This window comes from Halictus rubicundus, chromosome 1, assembly GCF_050948215.1.
Source record: "Halictus rubicundus isolate RS-2024b chromosome 1, iyHalRubi1_principal, whole genome shotgun sequence".
NCBI lineage: Eukaryota > Metazoa > Arthropoda > Insecta > Hymenoptera > Halictidae > Halictus > Halictus rubicundus.
The window spans coordinates 987,078-1,004,017 of NC_135149.1; the positions used below are offsets into that span (position 1 = coordinate 987,078).

The window sequence follows — 16,940 nt, forward strand, 5'->3', positions numbered from 1 at the left end:
GCGTGTGTGTTGGTGTACGGACGTTAGATATAGAATTTCGTATAGCTGAGGCGCACTGACAGTTACGATTTGTACGCGTCTAAATACGCATCGATAGATCGGTCGGCTTATCAAACGAAAAACCCCCTCAACACTTTTTTCTTTTTTTTTTTTCATGTAGCGCACAACTTTGTTTGATATGCATTTTAAACTACGTCACGCATTGATTATCGAAAAAATTATCATTTTATAATATTAATAGAATTATTCGCTTACAGGTTGTTTAATCTTTTATGGTTCTGAAATATAATTTTCCTATGGATTACTAAGAAACTAGTCTTTCTTGCCATTTCTAAATAATACAAACATTGGAGGCTTTAATCAATGATTGAGTTGATCCATATAAGAGTTTATTCATACAAGATTTATAGTATACGTTTCTTATTTATCAATGAAATACTTACCAAATTATTTTTTTACAATATAAGTACTCTAAAATCAGATATTTCGCAAATAACAAATCACCATCTGAAAAATCTATTTTTTTATAAAGTACAATCTGCCTTGAAATCAGGTACAACAAACCAAGGTCACATCCGTCCTGTCCGAACCACAACGTGCCTTACTGTCGACTATCACCGCTGGTCACGAGGTGATCCATATTGCGGAGACCGAGCTGTCCTGCAAGGCCTCGTTGCCCGAGCTGGGTACGGATCCAGCCTCTTTGAAATGGATCGAACAGACCATAGATACGCACAAGCAGAACGTCGGCTCGCAAATCGCGGCGATGAACGCCGCGACAGCGCAGGTTGTTACTTTGACATCCGGCCCAGCCGACGACGTCGATCACACCGCTGTAGGAGCAGCAATCACCACAATCGCCAACAACCTGCCCGAGATGACGAAGGGGGTCCGGATGATCGCTGCCCTCATGGAGGACGACACTTCCGGCGACAGGCTCCTGGATGCCGCTAGGAAACTTTGCTCGGCATTCTCTGATTTACTGAAAGCTACCGAGCCCGAGACCAAAGAGGTACGTTTACTTATCGAGACGCTGATAAACTGTTTTTGTTATCTGTGTCTTGAAGTCTCAAGAGCTGGCCGTGCTATTTGCGAAGTTACCTGAAGTCGCCATTTCAGACTACGAAAAGATTCGCTCTTCTTGAACTGCATAAAATCCGCAGTCTAGTTTCCAAACTTGTACATGAAATTTGGTGACAATTAATAAGCAAATTATATGTAAATTTTCTATGCTGTGCACTAAATTTCTCTGTGGAATGTACATTGTAAATTTAATATCTGGTAGGTTCTCGATCGCGTAACGAGTGTGGTATTTAATATCAGATACGAGATAAGGAACCAACATTTAAGTGTCTGAAATATACGAGACAGGATCTCTGATAAAAAGTTATCATACAATTTTATTTAAAAAGAATACTAACAAAAGACAGATTTCCAATAAAAGTTTAAACTATACTTTTCTGTACAGCCTTTCTACATAATGGCTTGTATCTACGATAAATACGTAAGCACTGTCACGATTCTATTTTGACATCGATTCTATTTTACTTTGATTTCATACAATGTGCATAGAGGGTCGACTAGATATAGCTTCTTAAACATGTTTTCACACATTTTGATTTTCAAACGACACTAATGCAACCTATTTTATTATTATTTTCGAAAGAAATCATTATACACTAAATGTTACGAGATTTGTTTAGTTGAATCTTGAGTTCCTTAAGCTTTAAACAAAAGAATCGCAAGTTTGGGTACATTTGCATCATCTATGAGAATTAACAGGATAAATAAAATAAGATTTGTTCATTCGAATAATTACGATAAATTGATTTCAATATTACTGAACGAAACATGTGTGCCCAAACTTCCACACAATAATAATTTATTCTAGAGTAGAAAATCATGTATGCACACGACGACACCTTACTTATATGTATTTCATTTTTCGCGTTAGCAATGTCTACTTGAAACTTAAGGGGTCATTTTGGTATGGCGTTTTCGAACACTGAAATTCTTCCTATGGTACATAAGTTACTCAAAGGAAAACTGAAATTGAATAAAGCAATTTTCCTGCATAGATTTTATATACAACAATTAACAGAAAAATGATTAGAACCATAGTTCAATTCATTGAGATCGAGAAAATGTCTCAAAGTTTACTTAATTTTTCTACCGCCACGCCAGAATCATTTCTTAACAATAACCTCCCTAAAACTAATTATTCGTATGTACCTTCCAGCCGAGACAGAGCCTGCTTAACGCTGCGTCTCGCGTGGGCGAGGCTTCGCATCAAGTATTAACAACCATTGGAGAAGAGAATGACTCGAACCGGGAGCTACAGGACATGTTGCTCGCTCTGGCAAAGGCGGTAGCTAACTCGACTGCCGCGTTGGTGCTCAAAGCGAAGAACATAGCAGCCACTTGCGAAGATTCAGCAACACAAAACCGCGTGATATCCGCTGCCACGCAATGTGCCCTAGCTACGTCGCAGCTGGTAGCGTGTGCCAAGGTCGTGGCACCAACCCTACAATCCCCAGCTTGCCAGACGCAGCTGATGAACGCCGTCAGAGAAGTGACAAGAGCAGTCGAAGGTTTGGTCGAAGTGTGCAACGAGACCTGTAACGACGACAACCTCCTGAAAGAACTGAGCGCAGCAGCCGCCGAAGTCAGCAGGACCTTGAACGACCTGCTGAACCACATAAAGACAGCCACGAGAGGAGAACGTGCCAAAGAGACAGTGCAAGAGGGAGCGGTAGAGACGATACTGGTAGCAACGGATAAGCTGTTTGCCAGCACTGGAGACGCCGGCGAGATGGTCAGGCAGGCGAGGGTAGTCGGTCAAGCAACCGCCCAATTGATCCAGAGCATAAAAGGCGAGGCAGAGAGGCAGACAGACTCGGAGCAGCAGTGTCGACTATTGGCTGCAGCGAAAGTGCTAGCTGACGCCACTGCGAAGATGGTGGAGGCAGCCAGACAGTGCGCTAGCAGTCCCCATGACGCCAAGATGCAGGACCAATTGCGCCAGGCTGCGGAGGAGCTCAGAGCAGCGACAACCGCGGCTGCCACTCCGGCTTTGAGGAGGAAATTGATCGTTAGGTTGGAAGCTTGCGCTAAACAGGCTGCTTCTACCGCTACTCAATGCATTGCTGCTACTGCCGGAGTCGCGCACCACAACACTAACCCGTCTAGTCAGAAGGAATTAACCGCAGAATGCCAAACCATGATGCAGCAAATACCACACCTAGTGGCAGGCGTGAAGGGTACACAAGCGCAGCCAGATAACTCCACGGCACAATTGAACCTGATCGACGCGTCCGAACAGTTCCTGCAGCCTGGAAACTCTGTAGTCAAATCCGCTAGAGCGGTCCTACCAACAGTCACTGATCAAGCCTCGGCATTGCAGTTGAACAACACCTCTCAGCAGTTGGGCACTACTTTGACGGACTTGAGGTCTGCTGTGACTCGTGCTAGAGAAGCCTGCGGCGGTTTAGAGCTGGACGCTGCTGAGGAATTAATCAACAGTCTGAAGGACGAGTTGGCCGAGTTTTATAGAGCTGTCGAAGCCGCGTCCTTGAGACCCCTACCGGACGAGACCACGGAATCCACCGCTCTTCGGTTGGGCGCTACCTCGAAGAATGTCGGATTCGCGATGGCTCGACTCTTGTCTGCTGCCAAACAAGGAAACGAGAATTACACCGGAAGCGCCGCCAGAGAGACAGCCTCTTTGTTGAAGGACCTGACTTATGCTGTTCGAGGCGTGGCCGCCACGTCGGATCAACCTGAAACGCAGAAGAAGGTGCTGATGACGGCGGATGACGTTGTCCTGAAGTCGCTGTGCCTTGTCAAAGAAGCCAGACGAGCCCTGAAGATGCCAGATAATCCTGATAACGAAGCTAACTTGGCTTCCGTTGCTAAAGACGTGTCGAACTCTTTGAACAAGTGCGTCTCCTGCTTACCTGGTCAGAGAGACGTCGACAATGCGATCAAGAATATCGAGGACATGACGCAAGTGCTCTGCATGAACGAATACCCGCAAACCAACAAGAGTTATGGGTGAGTTTGTTTGTGTCTTTGATAAAGGCGTTGTTATCTTGAAGTGCGATAGTTTCTTACCTCATTGGTTCTCGTTTCAATTATCGTTTGCTGACATACATTTGAATGGTTAGCGATAATTGTTAGTAAATTTGAATGACTGTTGGCATTGAGTGTTGAAACATGTTACTTCAAAAATCTATCAATATTTAGAAGATTTGGAATTAATGGTCAAAGATAACCGTTTTTAGATTCAACAACCATTTCATATTTTCATTTATCGGCACTATTGATCATTTTCATTACAATCTGGTGTAATCGTAAGTAACATCAAATATGAATATTTACTCTACAAGCTCACATTTTTAGGAAGTTTTACACAAAAATTTAGAGATCAACATGTTAAATAATACATAATTAAAATATTTCTACATTAACTCAATACATAAATTATTGACTACTATTATAACTATTAACGCTTTAGGTACCGGAAGAAGCTGATTAGTAAGCTTTTTAGATGATAGTCTGTTATATTCTAAAGAAGTATAATAATTTTTTCCAAATTGTAATCTCGAAAGAAGCTAGTATATTACACCAATGTAATAGCTGTTGCTATAAAACAATTCATTAAAAATCTTGCATCATTTACATTTAACTACTAGTGAAATATTCGCTACTGTTCAAAATTTTCATTTGAGAAACTGTACATATGTAACAATGCTGCCTCAGATTGACCAACTTAAAACAATACTTCTAATTTAGATGCATCAAACTAAAATATGTTTGTTGAGAGTTCGCGAATAAATAAAAATTCCATGGAAATTTCCGTTTTACATTATTTTATATAAATTAAAATAAGGAGAAATGGATTTCGCTATCCAAAGGTTACCTTATAATAGAAATAAAGTAAAAATATTAAAGTCTGTCAATATCAAGATTTTATTATATCTCATAATTTTACAAGTATCAGGAAATACATAAAGATCCGCAGTTTAATTATTAAACTTGAATCCTTACAATTCCAGCTAAACGTATCTAACTAATGCATATATAAAAGACACTACCAATTTACCTCTTACAGACAACTGCAATCCGATTTGAACAACGCAGCCGCAAACCTAAATGACGCTTCCTCGAGCGTGGTCTCATCCGTGCGTTCTCCAATGCAACTTGCAAGCTCTTCGAAACAATTCACGAATGCTTTCGGAGACCTATTAGGTGTTGGAATGGAAATGGCTGGTCAAACGACGATCGACACCCGCAGTCAGATGGTGGTCTCTTTGAAGAACGTCAGTATGACATCGAGCAAGCTGTTGGTAACTGCTAAAACTGTGGCCGCTGACCCCAGCGCGCCGAATGCAAAGAACCAGCTATCTGCTGCTGCTAGAGCAGTAACCGATTCCATCAATTACCTCGTTGACGTTTGTACATCTGCTGCACCTGGGCAAAATGAGTGCGACAATGCTATTAGAAACATCCAGTCGATGCGATCTCTGTTGGACAACCCTAGCGAGCCTATATCCGACGCGTCATACTTCGAGTGTCTCGAAACGGTCATGGAGAAAAGCAAGAGCCTTGGCGATGGAATGACAGGCATAGCCAATCACGCTAAGAAATCAGAACACGAGCAGTTCTCTGTAGCCGTTCGAGGAGTCTCCTCGTCCGTCTGTGGCCTCATAGAAGCAGCAGCTCAAGCAGCGTACCTGGCAGGTGTGAGCGACCCATCTTCAGTCGCTGGCAAACCAGGTCTCGTAGACCAAGCTCAGTTCTTGAGAGCCGCGCAAGCCATCCACACCGGTTGCCAGAGTCTTGGAAACCCAACCAGTACCGAGCAACAGGTCCTCTCAGCCGCTACCATGATCGCAAAGTACACGAGCGCGCTATGTAACGCTTGCCGAGAAGCATCCAACAAGACCAGCAATCCGGTCGCCAAGAGACACTTCGTTCAGTCGGCTAAGGACGTTGCCAACTCCACATCCGCTCTAGTGAAGGAGATCAAGGCACTCGACCAGAATTATTCCGAAGCTAACAGGGACAAGTGCGGCGAGGCCACGATACCTCTTCTAGAAGCAGTTGATAATTTATGTACCTTCGCGGGGTCGCCCGAGTTCGCCAGTCAGCCTGCTAAGATATCCATCGCTGCTAGGGCTGCTCAAGAGCCAATTACTAGCGCGGGGAAGGCTATCATCGATGGCTCTTGTGCCATGGTGCGAGCAGCAAAGAGCTTGGCTGTTAGTCCCAAGGATCCTCCGACTTGGCAGCTGCTAGCAAATCACAGCAAGAGCGTTAGCGACTCTATTAAGTCCCTAGTTGCATCTATTAGAGATAAAGCACCAGGACAAAAGGAATGCGATGCGGCCATTGATAAATTGTCCGCCAGGATTAGAGAGTTGGACGCTGCTTCGCTCAGCGCGGTGTCACAGGCGCTGACACCGCGACGGGAGAACACCGTTCAAGGATTCACTGATCAAATGGAGAGCAGTGCGAGCGAATTGCGCGAGAAACTGGAGCCTTTGCGAATGGCTGCTAAATACGAAGCTGAGAACGTAGGCCACGCTGTCAGCCAAGTGGCGCTGTACTGCGAACCTTTGGTCACTGGAGCCATTGGTGCTGCCTCGAACATGGTACAATCGAAACAACAAATGGTGCTACTTGATCAAACGAAAACCGTTGCCGAATCTGCTCTGCAGCTTGTCTGTGTAACTAAGGAGACCGGGGGTAACCCGAAGGCCATCAAGTTGCATACAGAGGTGGACGAAACTGTGGAGTCTATGAAAGATGCGCTGCAGGAGTTGCAAAATACTTTGGAGACCATTTCTACTTCGAATGGCATTGTCACCGGGCTGATCGATACTATCTCGCGGGCTATGGTCAGGTTAGAGGACCATAGGATGTCTACTATTGATACGGTTGATTCTTATGTGGACTATCAGACCAGGATGGTGGAGGCTGCTAAGGAGATTGCGCGACTGGCACAAGAGATGGTAAACAATTGATAACTTCTTTAACCCCGAGAAAGTGGACGTTTACATCTGTTGCACAGTCAGTGGGGCTTATGCACACCTAGAGATTTACTTAACAATTTTTTTAATTACGTTTTATACATACTTTGTATGCATGTTAATCTCTTAAGTGGCTTGTTTCGTTATGCGAAGTGAATTCTTTAGTGGCGAGTTTTTTTCCGCTGCTAGTTGTCATACGCAAGCGTTAGAAATATTATAAAAAACATAGTTATTATTATTGTTGTTATTGTTATTTTTAGTATTATTAGTATTATTATTACACGCAAGCGAGTATATTCGACTTGGGCATAGTGTTTCACATTATTTAATTTTATGCAAATACGTAGGTCATGGGCATTCTGTAATACACATAGTGATGCCGATTATATCCGTCATAGCCACTTAAGAGGTTAATCTTCTTATTGAATCTAATTGAACCGTTACCAATTTAATTATGTTGACTCATGCTAACTGGTTAGGTGATTGTTCAGCAAGTAATATAAGATTCCGATCTACTTATTTGTCCAGGCCACCACAATCAAATCCTAATGTCTCATTTCTTCAAATTCTAGTCAACAAAGTCCAGCACCGACGTGGCCAGGATCGGTCCGCTCGCAGTGGACATCTCCCACAAGTACATGCAACTGGCTCGCGACACCTCTGGTGCTTCAGCAGCAGCATCCAACGCTGATGTATCTGCAAGACTTCGCACAGGTGTGCAAGAGCTTGGTCGAGCTTGCGCCGACATTGTACGAGCTGCTGGAACCTGTCAAATTTCGCCTGGCGATGCTTACGCTCAGAGAGAAGTAGCGGAACACAGCAAGAACGTGACGGAGAAGGTTTCGCAGGTGTTAGCCGCGCTTCAAGCAGGTTCCCGGGGCACGCAAGCTTGCATCAACGCAGCCAGCACAGTATCGGGGATCATCGGAGACCTGGATACCACGATTATGTTCGCCACTGCTGGAACATTGTACGCGGAGAACGAGGGCGACACTTTTGCCGATCACAGAGAGAACATCTTGAAGACAGCCAAAGCTCTGGTAGAGGATACTAAGACGCTCGTTGCGGGCGCTGCGTCCTCGCAAGAACAATTAGCTGTTGCTGCGCAGAATGCTGTATCGACGATTGTCCAACTGGCTGAAGTTGTGAAATATGGAGCTGCTAGCTTGGGTAGCCAAAATCCTGAAGCCCAGGTGATGCTTATCAATGCCGTAAAGGATGTTGCTTCTGCTCTTGGTGACCTCATACATGCTACCAAAGCTGCCAGCGGCAAACCCATCAATGATCCAAGCATGGCACACCTGAAGGACTCCGCTAAGGTAATTATCCCGTTTCTCTAGTAAAATTTTTGTTGCTTCGTTCGTATTCACTTCAATGTTGGACGAGGAGTCTCCTGTTGTTGTTGGCTTAGTATTAACTGACACTGAGACGGCTTGAGTGGAAGCGGCCTGTAACCGAATGGCAACATCGAGATACCAGGAAGTAGAGCTTTTCTTGAGGGTACATGTGTTTGTTTGTGACTAAACATAATTTTATTAATCCCGTGTTCGAGGGGAAGCAATGGTAGGTGATACAGGACATAATGGTTACACTACGGATCTTTATGTAAAATAAACATTTTCTGTTTTATTGATACTGAATCTGTTCTTTGATAAAGAATTTGTTTATTGCGATTTACATATTTTTCAAATGCTTTTCAGATAATACAATACTGTTTCACTATTTGTTCAAACTTGAAAAAATTGAATCATGGTGGGTTAATAATCTCAACAAGTTAAGACTGGTCTCTATTAAAATACTTTTGAATTATTTTAATCTTTTTGCTATTATAAGTTGCACCTAGTAATTTTAATCATTAATGCGTAAAATCCGCAGTCTAGTAATGATTAATAATTAAGCGGAATTTGGACAATATAAACGGTAAACGACTCAACGTGGTTTTAGCAGAAATTATTTTTCGTTGAAGATAGGACTGATTAGGTTAACATGGTTACTCGTTCATCAGTGTTAATTCTTTTAACAATAAGTATTCTTTACGTATAATATTCACAAAATGCAAATGAAAGAATGGAACAATGTTTGCAATATTCGATCATTTTAAATTGTGAGACTTGATTTTCAATCTTATTAAATAATAAATATGTATAGGAGGTTAAAAGCAAAATTGTGCTCGTATTTAATGCCATCATTTGTGCATTGATTTTCCTGAAATTGTTAGAAATTGTTTTGAATTATTTAAAAGTTTCGAAATATTACGATTTAGGTGACCAGCACGCACGCATTTGGCAACTTTCCTCTAGTAATTACAGCAAAGATAGTTGTGAAAAATTGATACGTATATAGTTTTAAATTACACCGACTCCTTTTCTCATAAAAGCACAAAATCCGCTGTCTAATTATCAAGAATCATTGTCGATAATCGTGGATCCGAAGGACAGGCTGAGAAACGCTTAACTAAACATTAACAATAACCAATGACTACATTAACAGGGACGAACCACGCGTGAAGCGTAAAATCCCAGTTGTCGCAAATCTAACAGTGTCTCACTGTTGTCTCGTTAACGCACTAAATCCGAACTTCGCACTTAACCACGGCTCAACTCCCCCGTATTTTCTTTTCTTTTTTTTTTTGGGTGGACTTTAATCGACCGATTTGTTTACTGCCTCTAACCGACTTCTTCATTGACGTTCTGCTACGATAAAGAAAAAGAAAGAATAAAGCAAAAGCCAAAAAATGCATACTCAAGTTCGACGATATCTCACTCACGAGACACATTGTATGTACCAAAGTTTTGCGATTGCCATTGAAAATGGCGATGATCGTCGTTCGCCACGACCACATGTTCACGCTATTAAAGTCCACCTTGCACTTCTCCTTCGTTCGGTTTTCCATCTTTTCTTTCATGTGTGTGACATACTCGGTCTGTGTTTCCTTTAATGGAACGTATTGTAGAGGCTGTGCAAGGCAGAACCGATTATTTGCTTCCATCGGTAAAAGAGAGCACTCTACTACGGCTTTGTTTATGCTTGTTGATGATGTTGATGATGATGATTAGATTTACAATCGAATACGTAGTGAAAGATTTTGTCACGTACGGTGGACTTTAATGTGTGTTTCATTGACGATATCGGTCTGGCCGATTCGGATAGGTGTTAGAACAGCAGCTACACCAGCAGCTGGTGCCTCTGAGCGACGTCGGCGGCTCGGAGTCCGAGTGGTTCGTGTCCGATCAAGAGGAGGAGCTGATTCGTCTGCTATCAGCCTCCGAGAGCGAACAACCGTCTCAGCGAACTTCCGATTTGCTGTTGCTCATGTAGCGGAAGCCTTGATCTTCGGTTTAATCGCGATCTTTGTCGATCTTACGACCGGTTCAATTTTCGGGGGGTTTCAACTTAAGGAGTTGCATGCACCTAGGAACAAGAAGATTTACTTGGCTCGAATTTAAAAATTTGGTTCATACATAAAACCATACTTTATTATTCCCTTGTTATTTGCCTGCGGATCTTTATCTTGTCAATGCCTAGGAACAACAAGAGTAAGCTCCCTTTATACAATTTTGTTCATGCGTAAAACCATGTTTTATTCACTTGTTATTTGACTGTTAATCTTTACCTTGCAAATATCTAGGGACAACAAGACCAGGCTCCATCTTTAAAATTTCGTTCATATATAAAATCATGTTTATGAACATAAGAAAAGATTCAGCAATTTACATAAACAAGGTTTTTCGGGGATGACGTTCACGGTGTCAACAATAACACTGTTGATTTTGATTATTATCCCGTTTAACGTAAATGAATGTTTGTAAAATTTGAATCTGAGTCATCTCATTATTTAATGTAAAAAGTTGTCTATATAATGTTTTATTCGTTGTCTAGTACGATAGCGTGAGAACATCTGTCAGATCGTTTTCTGTTTAAAAAAAAAGTATGAGCCTGAACTGAAACTTTTATTGAACAGAACCAGTTGCATTTTCTTCAAACTTGACGTCGGATTTTCATGCAAATTTGCATTTCACAATTCTCCCAGAATTTGATCCTATCGATGCAACGATTGTCGACGCATTTATATTTTATAATAGTCTTTGTAGTCGAAGATTGAAGATAACAGTAGTCGAACGGTAGTAACGTGATACGCTTCTGCTATATCCTTTCTTTCTTTATTTTTTACTACGCAAACAATTGTATCGTGCTTTAGTCTCAGTATTACTTTACTTTGTACCGTATATCATCCTGTTGTTTTCTTTCCTTTTCTTTTGTATCGAAATAAATCATTGATCTTTTACATTAGTCCTTTGTGCGAGTTCATTAATTATCCGCGACAGGGATTTTTAAAAAAAAGCAACATTAGGTACGTACATTTCACTTGCAAGTATGCATTAACCATTATAACAGCACCGTGCCTGCTGCTTCGTCAACTAACGGAAAGTGAATTAATTAATCATTTATCTACTATTAAAATGATCGCATAAAACATTTTTAGTAATCGTAATAATTTTCATAAGATTAAGCAATTAGTAATATTATTTTAGCTTCCTCAATTTTGGGGTGAACACAAGTTCTATCTTCTTTCGGTATAGTCATCGATAAAAATATTACTAAATTAATTATAATACTATACTTTAGCAGATAAAACCAAAGATACTTCTGTTTTGTTAAATTTAATGCGAAATTTGTCTTTATATCTTAAAATAGGCAAGAATACTTTTTAGACAACCCAATATTCACTAACATTCTTAATTATTCTTCTATTGCAGAGGAGCTATAATAACTAAAAAACTTCTAATTTGGTCATACGATATAAAAATAAATTTTTGGTACTTGTGAACATTCTAAACAACTTATACGAATACATATAAATAAAGTGTATTGTAATTAACTTGTTAAAAAGTACTATTGAACAATGTGGACTGCAACTATTTCCTACTAATGAAGAAAGCGTTTTCTAATTTCTTCTTCTGTAATTACCTTGATACTCACTTTTTAATTCTCCTGAATGGTTCTGTTTGATTTTAATAACTTTCGCTAACACGAGTAACTTTCCACACTCCGAGAATTCTTCTGCAGCAGAATCTGACATCTCTTTGAATCGTACGTCTGACATAATTATTTCTACGTAACATGCATTAACCTCCTAAAACGATTGTTATACATATATTGTTTAAATTGTGAAAGGCTCCACTGATTTCTGTCAATTGGATGAAATGTCGTTTCTTTTCTTATGTTTGTTTCTTTTTAAGAACAACCACACACGACTGTGGTTTGTTCGTTGTTATTATCATATTGCAATTCTTTATGCATTTATAGCGAGTTCTATCGAGTAAAATTTGGCATAATAAAACTTTTCACAAAATTGATTTCTTTGTCCGACAAAAGTGGGAATTTATATGTATAATCATGATGCACAATCTAGTTGTCTTCACAATAGTCAAATTATTAAACCTCGGATATAAAAATACGTTTCAAATTTTAATTTACATTATCGAAAATGAACTGTTCTATTAAGTATTTTTGTTCTCCTATCAAGACATTCTTATTTCCTATTATATTTCTCATGTAATAATTATAAAAGAGATAAATATCTCTTTCACGATAGTTCTTATCCTTACGTTAAGCAAGGAATAAAAGAGCAAAATTACAGCTAAAAGTACTTAAAAGTAGCCATACTACCTCCAAATGCCAGAAACCCATGGACCACGTTCAATCAAGACCCACACGAATCTTTACCCACGCAACACAATTCCTAAACGTAAAATTTCGATGACGCTTTGAATTACTTTAGTACACCAGAAACAGTAGCCAGACTATCAGCAGACAACTCTCTAGCAACAACCGTCTAGCAAAGAGACACTCTTAATCTCATATCTCCGTTTCTTGTTCAGGTGATGGTGACAAACGTGACATCCTTGCTGAAGACCGTGAAAGCTGTTGAAGACGAGCACACGCGTGGTACCAGAGCTCTCGAATCAACCATAGAGGCGATCGCTCAAGAGATCCGTGCTTTGAACACGCCAGAGACCCAGAAGATGAACGTGACTCCAGAAGACCTGGTCCGCTGCACCAAGAGCATCACTATGTCAACCGGAAAAGCTGTCGCAGCAGGGAACAGTTGCAAGCAAGATGACATAATCGCGGCGGCGAACATGGTGCGCAAGGCCATCAGCGACATGTTGACCATCTGCAAGGGTGCAGCCTACAATTGCGCCGAAACTGCTGAGCTCAGAGACAGGACTCTTCAGGCTGGCCACGATGTGGCGATGAACTACAGGGAGCTGCTACAAGCGATCCTGCAAATAGCCTCCAGGTCTGGAGATGCTAAACACACTCTGGTGCCGATATCGAGGAAGATCGCTCAGAGTGTGACCGAACTGGTGGCTGTGGCCGAGTTGCTCAAGGGTAACGATTGGGTAGACCCTGATGACCCGACTGTCATCGCGGAGAACGAGCTGCTGGGTGCTGCTGCCAGCATCGATGCCGCTGCCAAGAAGCTGGCTAGTTTGAGACCCCGAAGAAGCATCCAGGTGAGTTATCGTCGAACGTTTTCGACTGCAATCTTTTTACGTCACCGTTGCATAGGACATAGTATGACGTTATCGACTAGTGGACATTGTTTGAAAGAAAATACCAATGTAGTACATTGTGCAAGGTTGTTTTTGATTATTTGATTATCTCGGAAGAGAATTATTAGAAAATCGTTTTAATTATTAATACTGTGTGTAAAAGTGTAAATGTACTTTTGGTTTTTCAACCAAAATCAATTTACCAACATATTTCTGACATTTTTCTGATTAAAATTAGATCGAACACGACACAATTTGGATCACATTAACTTGTTTAATTCGCGATATCGTAGAACCTCGATTATAAGCGAAGGCGAAGGACTGGAATATATGATCTGATTCCCGTAAGATATGTTTGATATTCTTGGTTGTTTTCTAATAATCGACCAGGAATCAAACATATTATTACGGTGATTGGAATAATCAACGAACGTTCGTCGAAGGTAAGGATCGCAGGTTTAAATTAGTTGTAAGCAAAACGTCAAGGTTCCTCTTTCACATAAATCAAACTGTGAGCTTATACCTACTGTGGGGAAAAGTAGGAACAATATTTGATACATGTATTATATTGCTATGTGAAATTTTCGATGCTATAAAGTGCAGATAAAATATTACTTTTAACGATCATCGAAATGTCGAGATCGCAAAGAAAAAAGAAATCTATTCTATTACTTGTAGCGGCCGCATAAAATAGCGCGCATAACATAACGCGAAGCGATAACATGCACTTTATAGCATTTTCACAAGAACAACTATAAATTTGAAAAGTCGATACACAGATACCCAATTGCTCGCAGAACGGTTAAGTATCCCAAATTGTTAACTTTAAGTTATCAACTTCTTAAATTATCAAGTAATCAACTTCAAGATATGAACTTTAACTTGATCGTACATGTTACAGGAGGCCAACGAAGACATGAACTTTGACGAGATGATCCTCGAAGCGGCAAAATCCATCGCTGCCGCAACATCGGCCCTTATTAAAGCAGCGAGCGCGGCGCAGAAAGAGCTGATAGCAACGGGCAAGGTCTCTAGGACACCTCTGACAAGTTCCGACGATGGTCAATGGTCCGAAGGTTTGATATCAGCCGCTAGAATGGTCGCAGCCGCAACGCATAGTCTCGTGGAATCGGCAAACGCGTTGGTACAAGGTGTCAGTTCCGAGGAAAAGTTGATCTCCAGCGCGAAGCAGGTTGCCAGCAGCACTGCGCAGTTGTTAGTAGCTTGTAAGGTGAAAGCTGATCCCGATAGCGATAGCACGAAACGTCTGCAAGCAGCTGGAAACGCGGTGAAAAGGTCTACGGACAACCTGGTGAGGGCTGCCCAGCAAGCTATCCAACAGGAAGAGGAGCGATCGTTGGTTCTGAATCGCAGAATGGTCGGTGGCATCGCTCAGGAGATCAACGCCAGGTCAGAAGTGCTGCGTATCGAGCGAGAGCTTGAAGAAGCTAGAGGCAGGCTGACAGCGATTCGCCAGGCCAAATACAAAAACAGACCGGACATGGCTGACACCGACAACGAAGGCGAACAGAGCGGTTACGAGAGCTACACCACGAAGTACGAGACCAGAACGTACTGTGGGATCAGGACCCTCACATCAAAAGTATATAGGAGCTCGTGAAGAACGGGAGGGTTCCGTGGGTGAGCGGCGTTGGTCGATCGGCTACCACCAGTGAGGTCGCGGGTTCGATTCCCGCGGCGGCGGTGCCCTCATTTTTCCCGAGATCCTACAATATTGTTTTACGTTCCCTCCTGTTTCTTCTGCCAGCAACAAATATCGTTGCTTGTTCCATGTTTCCACTTGTAACAATGGAAGTCGAAGAAAAATAGAAAATATTTGGACCCAATAACGACAGAAACAGATGTTCTTTCAGGCTGTACGCTTTGCGGACTGATTCGCAAAGATACTGTACTTGCTCGTGCATGGACGGGAAAGACCAGTGATTTCGGCTTTCCTCACGTCGATCACTCCGTCGCGATTAATTAAAGCCGCGCTCGGTTATTTGTAAGAGGTGAGGTGTTTTGAGTGTTACTTCAACAACTTGTTAATAACAATAACTTTAATAACGGTAACGTGTACAAAACATGTAGCGGAAACGAGGAGTGTATGTTTAAAGTGCCGGAAGATTTGCTGAAGACTGGCGACGCGCTCGCAAAGATGGATATTTAAGGGCTGTAATTGTATGGTGGAGGTGGTAAAATGAGAGGAGAGAATGGGGGTGAGAGGATGGTGAGATTTTCCAGACGCGCTGTCCTAAAATGCGTGGAAAACTCGGACGAGTCCCGTCGCTTCGGGTTCACGACTCTTCGACCCTTAGACTAATTTATGGTCGGGGTTCGAAGTGCTTGGCGTTGCGTGTGCTGAATGTTATTGGGAGGAAGTTGGTTTTTAGGATTCGACATTGACCAGGCGCAGTCTTTGATTGTTTCTGTTCTGGCATTCGAGAGTCTAGGAAGAGTCCCGTCGCGTCGGGCATAAGGGTTTTCGCTCCTTGAGGTAATTTATTGCGGATGGTCGCAGTGATTGTATTTCTGTCTGAGAACTCTTTTATGGGTCTCGCATTTCGTTGCGTCCCAACAGATACATTAAAATACTTAGCATTATAAAATTGACTTGTTAAAGCGAATATAGTAACGACAAACGAAAAATCGATCTGATTTGTTCAATTGTACAAAAACTCACCCGTTTTTCCTATTTTATCGCTGATAACAATAAATGCTGTAGCTAGGTGCGAGGAGCAAATCTTCCAAAAAGTTCAGCTTCGAAACTAAAGCAAAAGCAAAATGTTCCTCGACTTAACGTTGTTTCAGCTTGGACAAAATGTTAATGCTATAAACTAACATTTGATGGCAATATTTTGAAACATGTAGCAACAGAAGACGACAGAGAGTTGCTCTCGTTATTGCGACAGCGAAGACGCAGCTTCACGGTGCTCACTTTCATCTATTATACAAACAAGAATATCAACGATTGATGTTCAAATGCTGAACGAAACACCTCAAACTATTCGTTCGATTCGACCTCGAGTCGGACAACCGCAGTTCGTCATATCAAAACGCGTGATAACAATTGGATTTCCATTCGGGGAGAATTCCTTCCTCTTGTACACAATATTACAAAGAATCTGGTCGTAAACTTATTAGCTCATTTGCGCATCGAAGAGCCAAGATGATGCAGTCTCCATCCCCTATTCCAGCGTGAGGAAGAGTTATACCTATTCTAGAGCACCATATTCAAGATGCTTATCTTTTCTGCTATTATCGTGGTTACTTCTCCTTGACCCGGAAGATCTTCGAGTTCGAGTCTGGGCTGTTGTACATGGTCAAAGTGACTATCTTCTTCTCG

At 41.6% G+C, this 16,940-nt stretch overlaps 1 protein-coding gene across 5 annotated transcripts in view; it reads left to right on the forward strand.

Moving 5' to 3' along the window:
- The window catches only part of Rhea (Talin_middle and talin-RS domain-containing protein rhea), a 72,948-nt gene extending 57,718 nt beyond the window's left edge, over positions 1 to 15,230 (forward strand). For 3 of the 5 annotated variants that reach the window (XM_076803742.1, XM_076803716.1, XM_076803776.1), the window contains 7 exons: positions 554 to 1,012; positions 1,469 to 1,504; positions 2,240 to 4,053; positions 5,114 to 7,016; positions 7,607 to 8,353; positions 12,917 to 13,555; positions 14,496 to 15,230. In XM_076803742.1, the coding sequence (XP_076659857.1) occupies positions 554 to 1,012; positions 1,469 to 1,504; positions 2,240 to 4,053; positions 5,114 to 7,016; positions 7,607 to 8,353; positions 12,917 to 13,555; positions 14,496 to 15,215 (6,318 nt within the window). In that variant the 3' untranslated portion in view covers positions 15,216 to 15,230. Of the gene's footprint in view, positions 1 to 553; positions 1,013 to 1,468; positions 1,505 to 2,239; positions 4,054 to 5,113; positions 7,017 to 7,606; positions 8,354 to 10,184; positions 10,656 to 12,916; positions 13,556 to 14,495 lie in introns of those variants that run through there. The other 2 variants (XM_076803863.1, XM_076803807.1) reach the window with 2 other exon arrangements.
- The last annotated feature ends 1,710 nt before the right edge of the window (positions 15,231 to 16,940 follow it).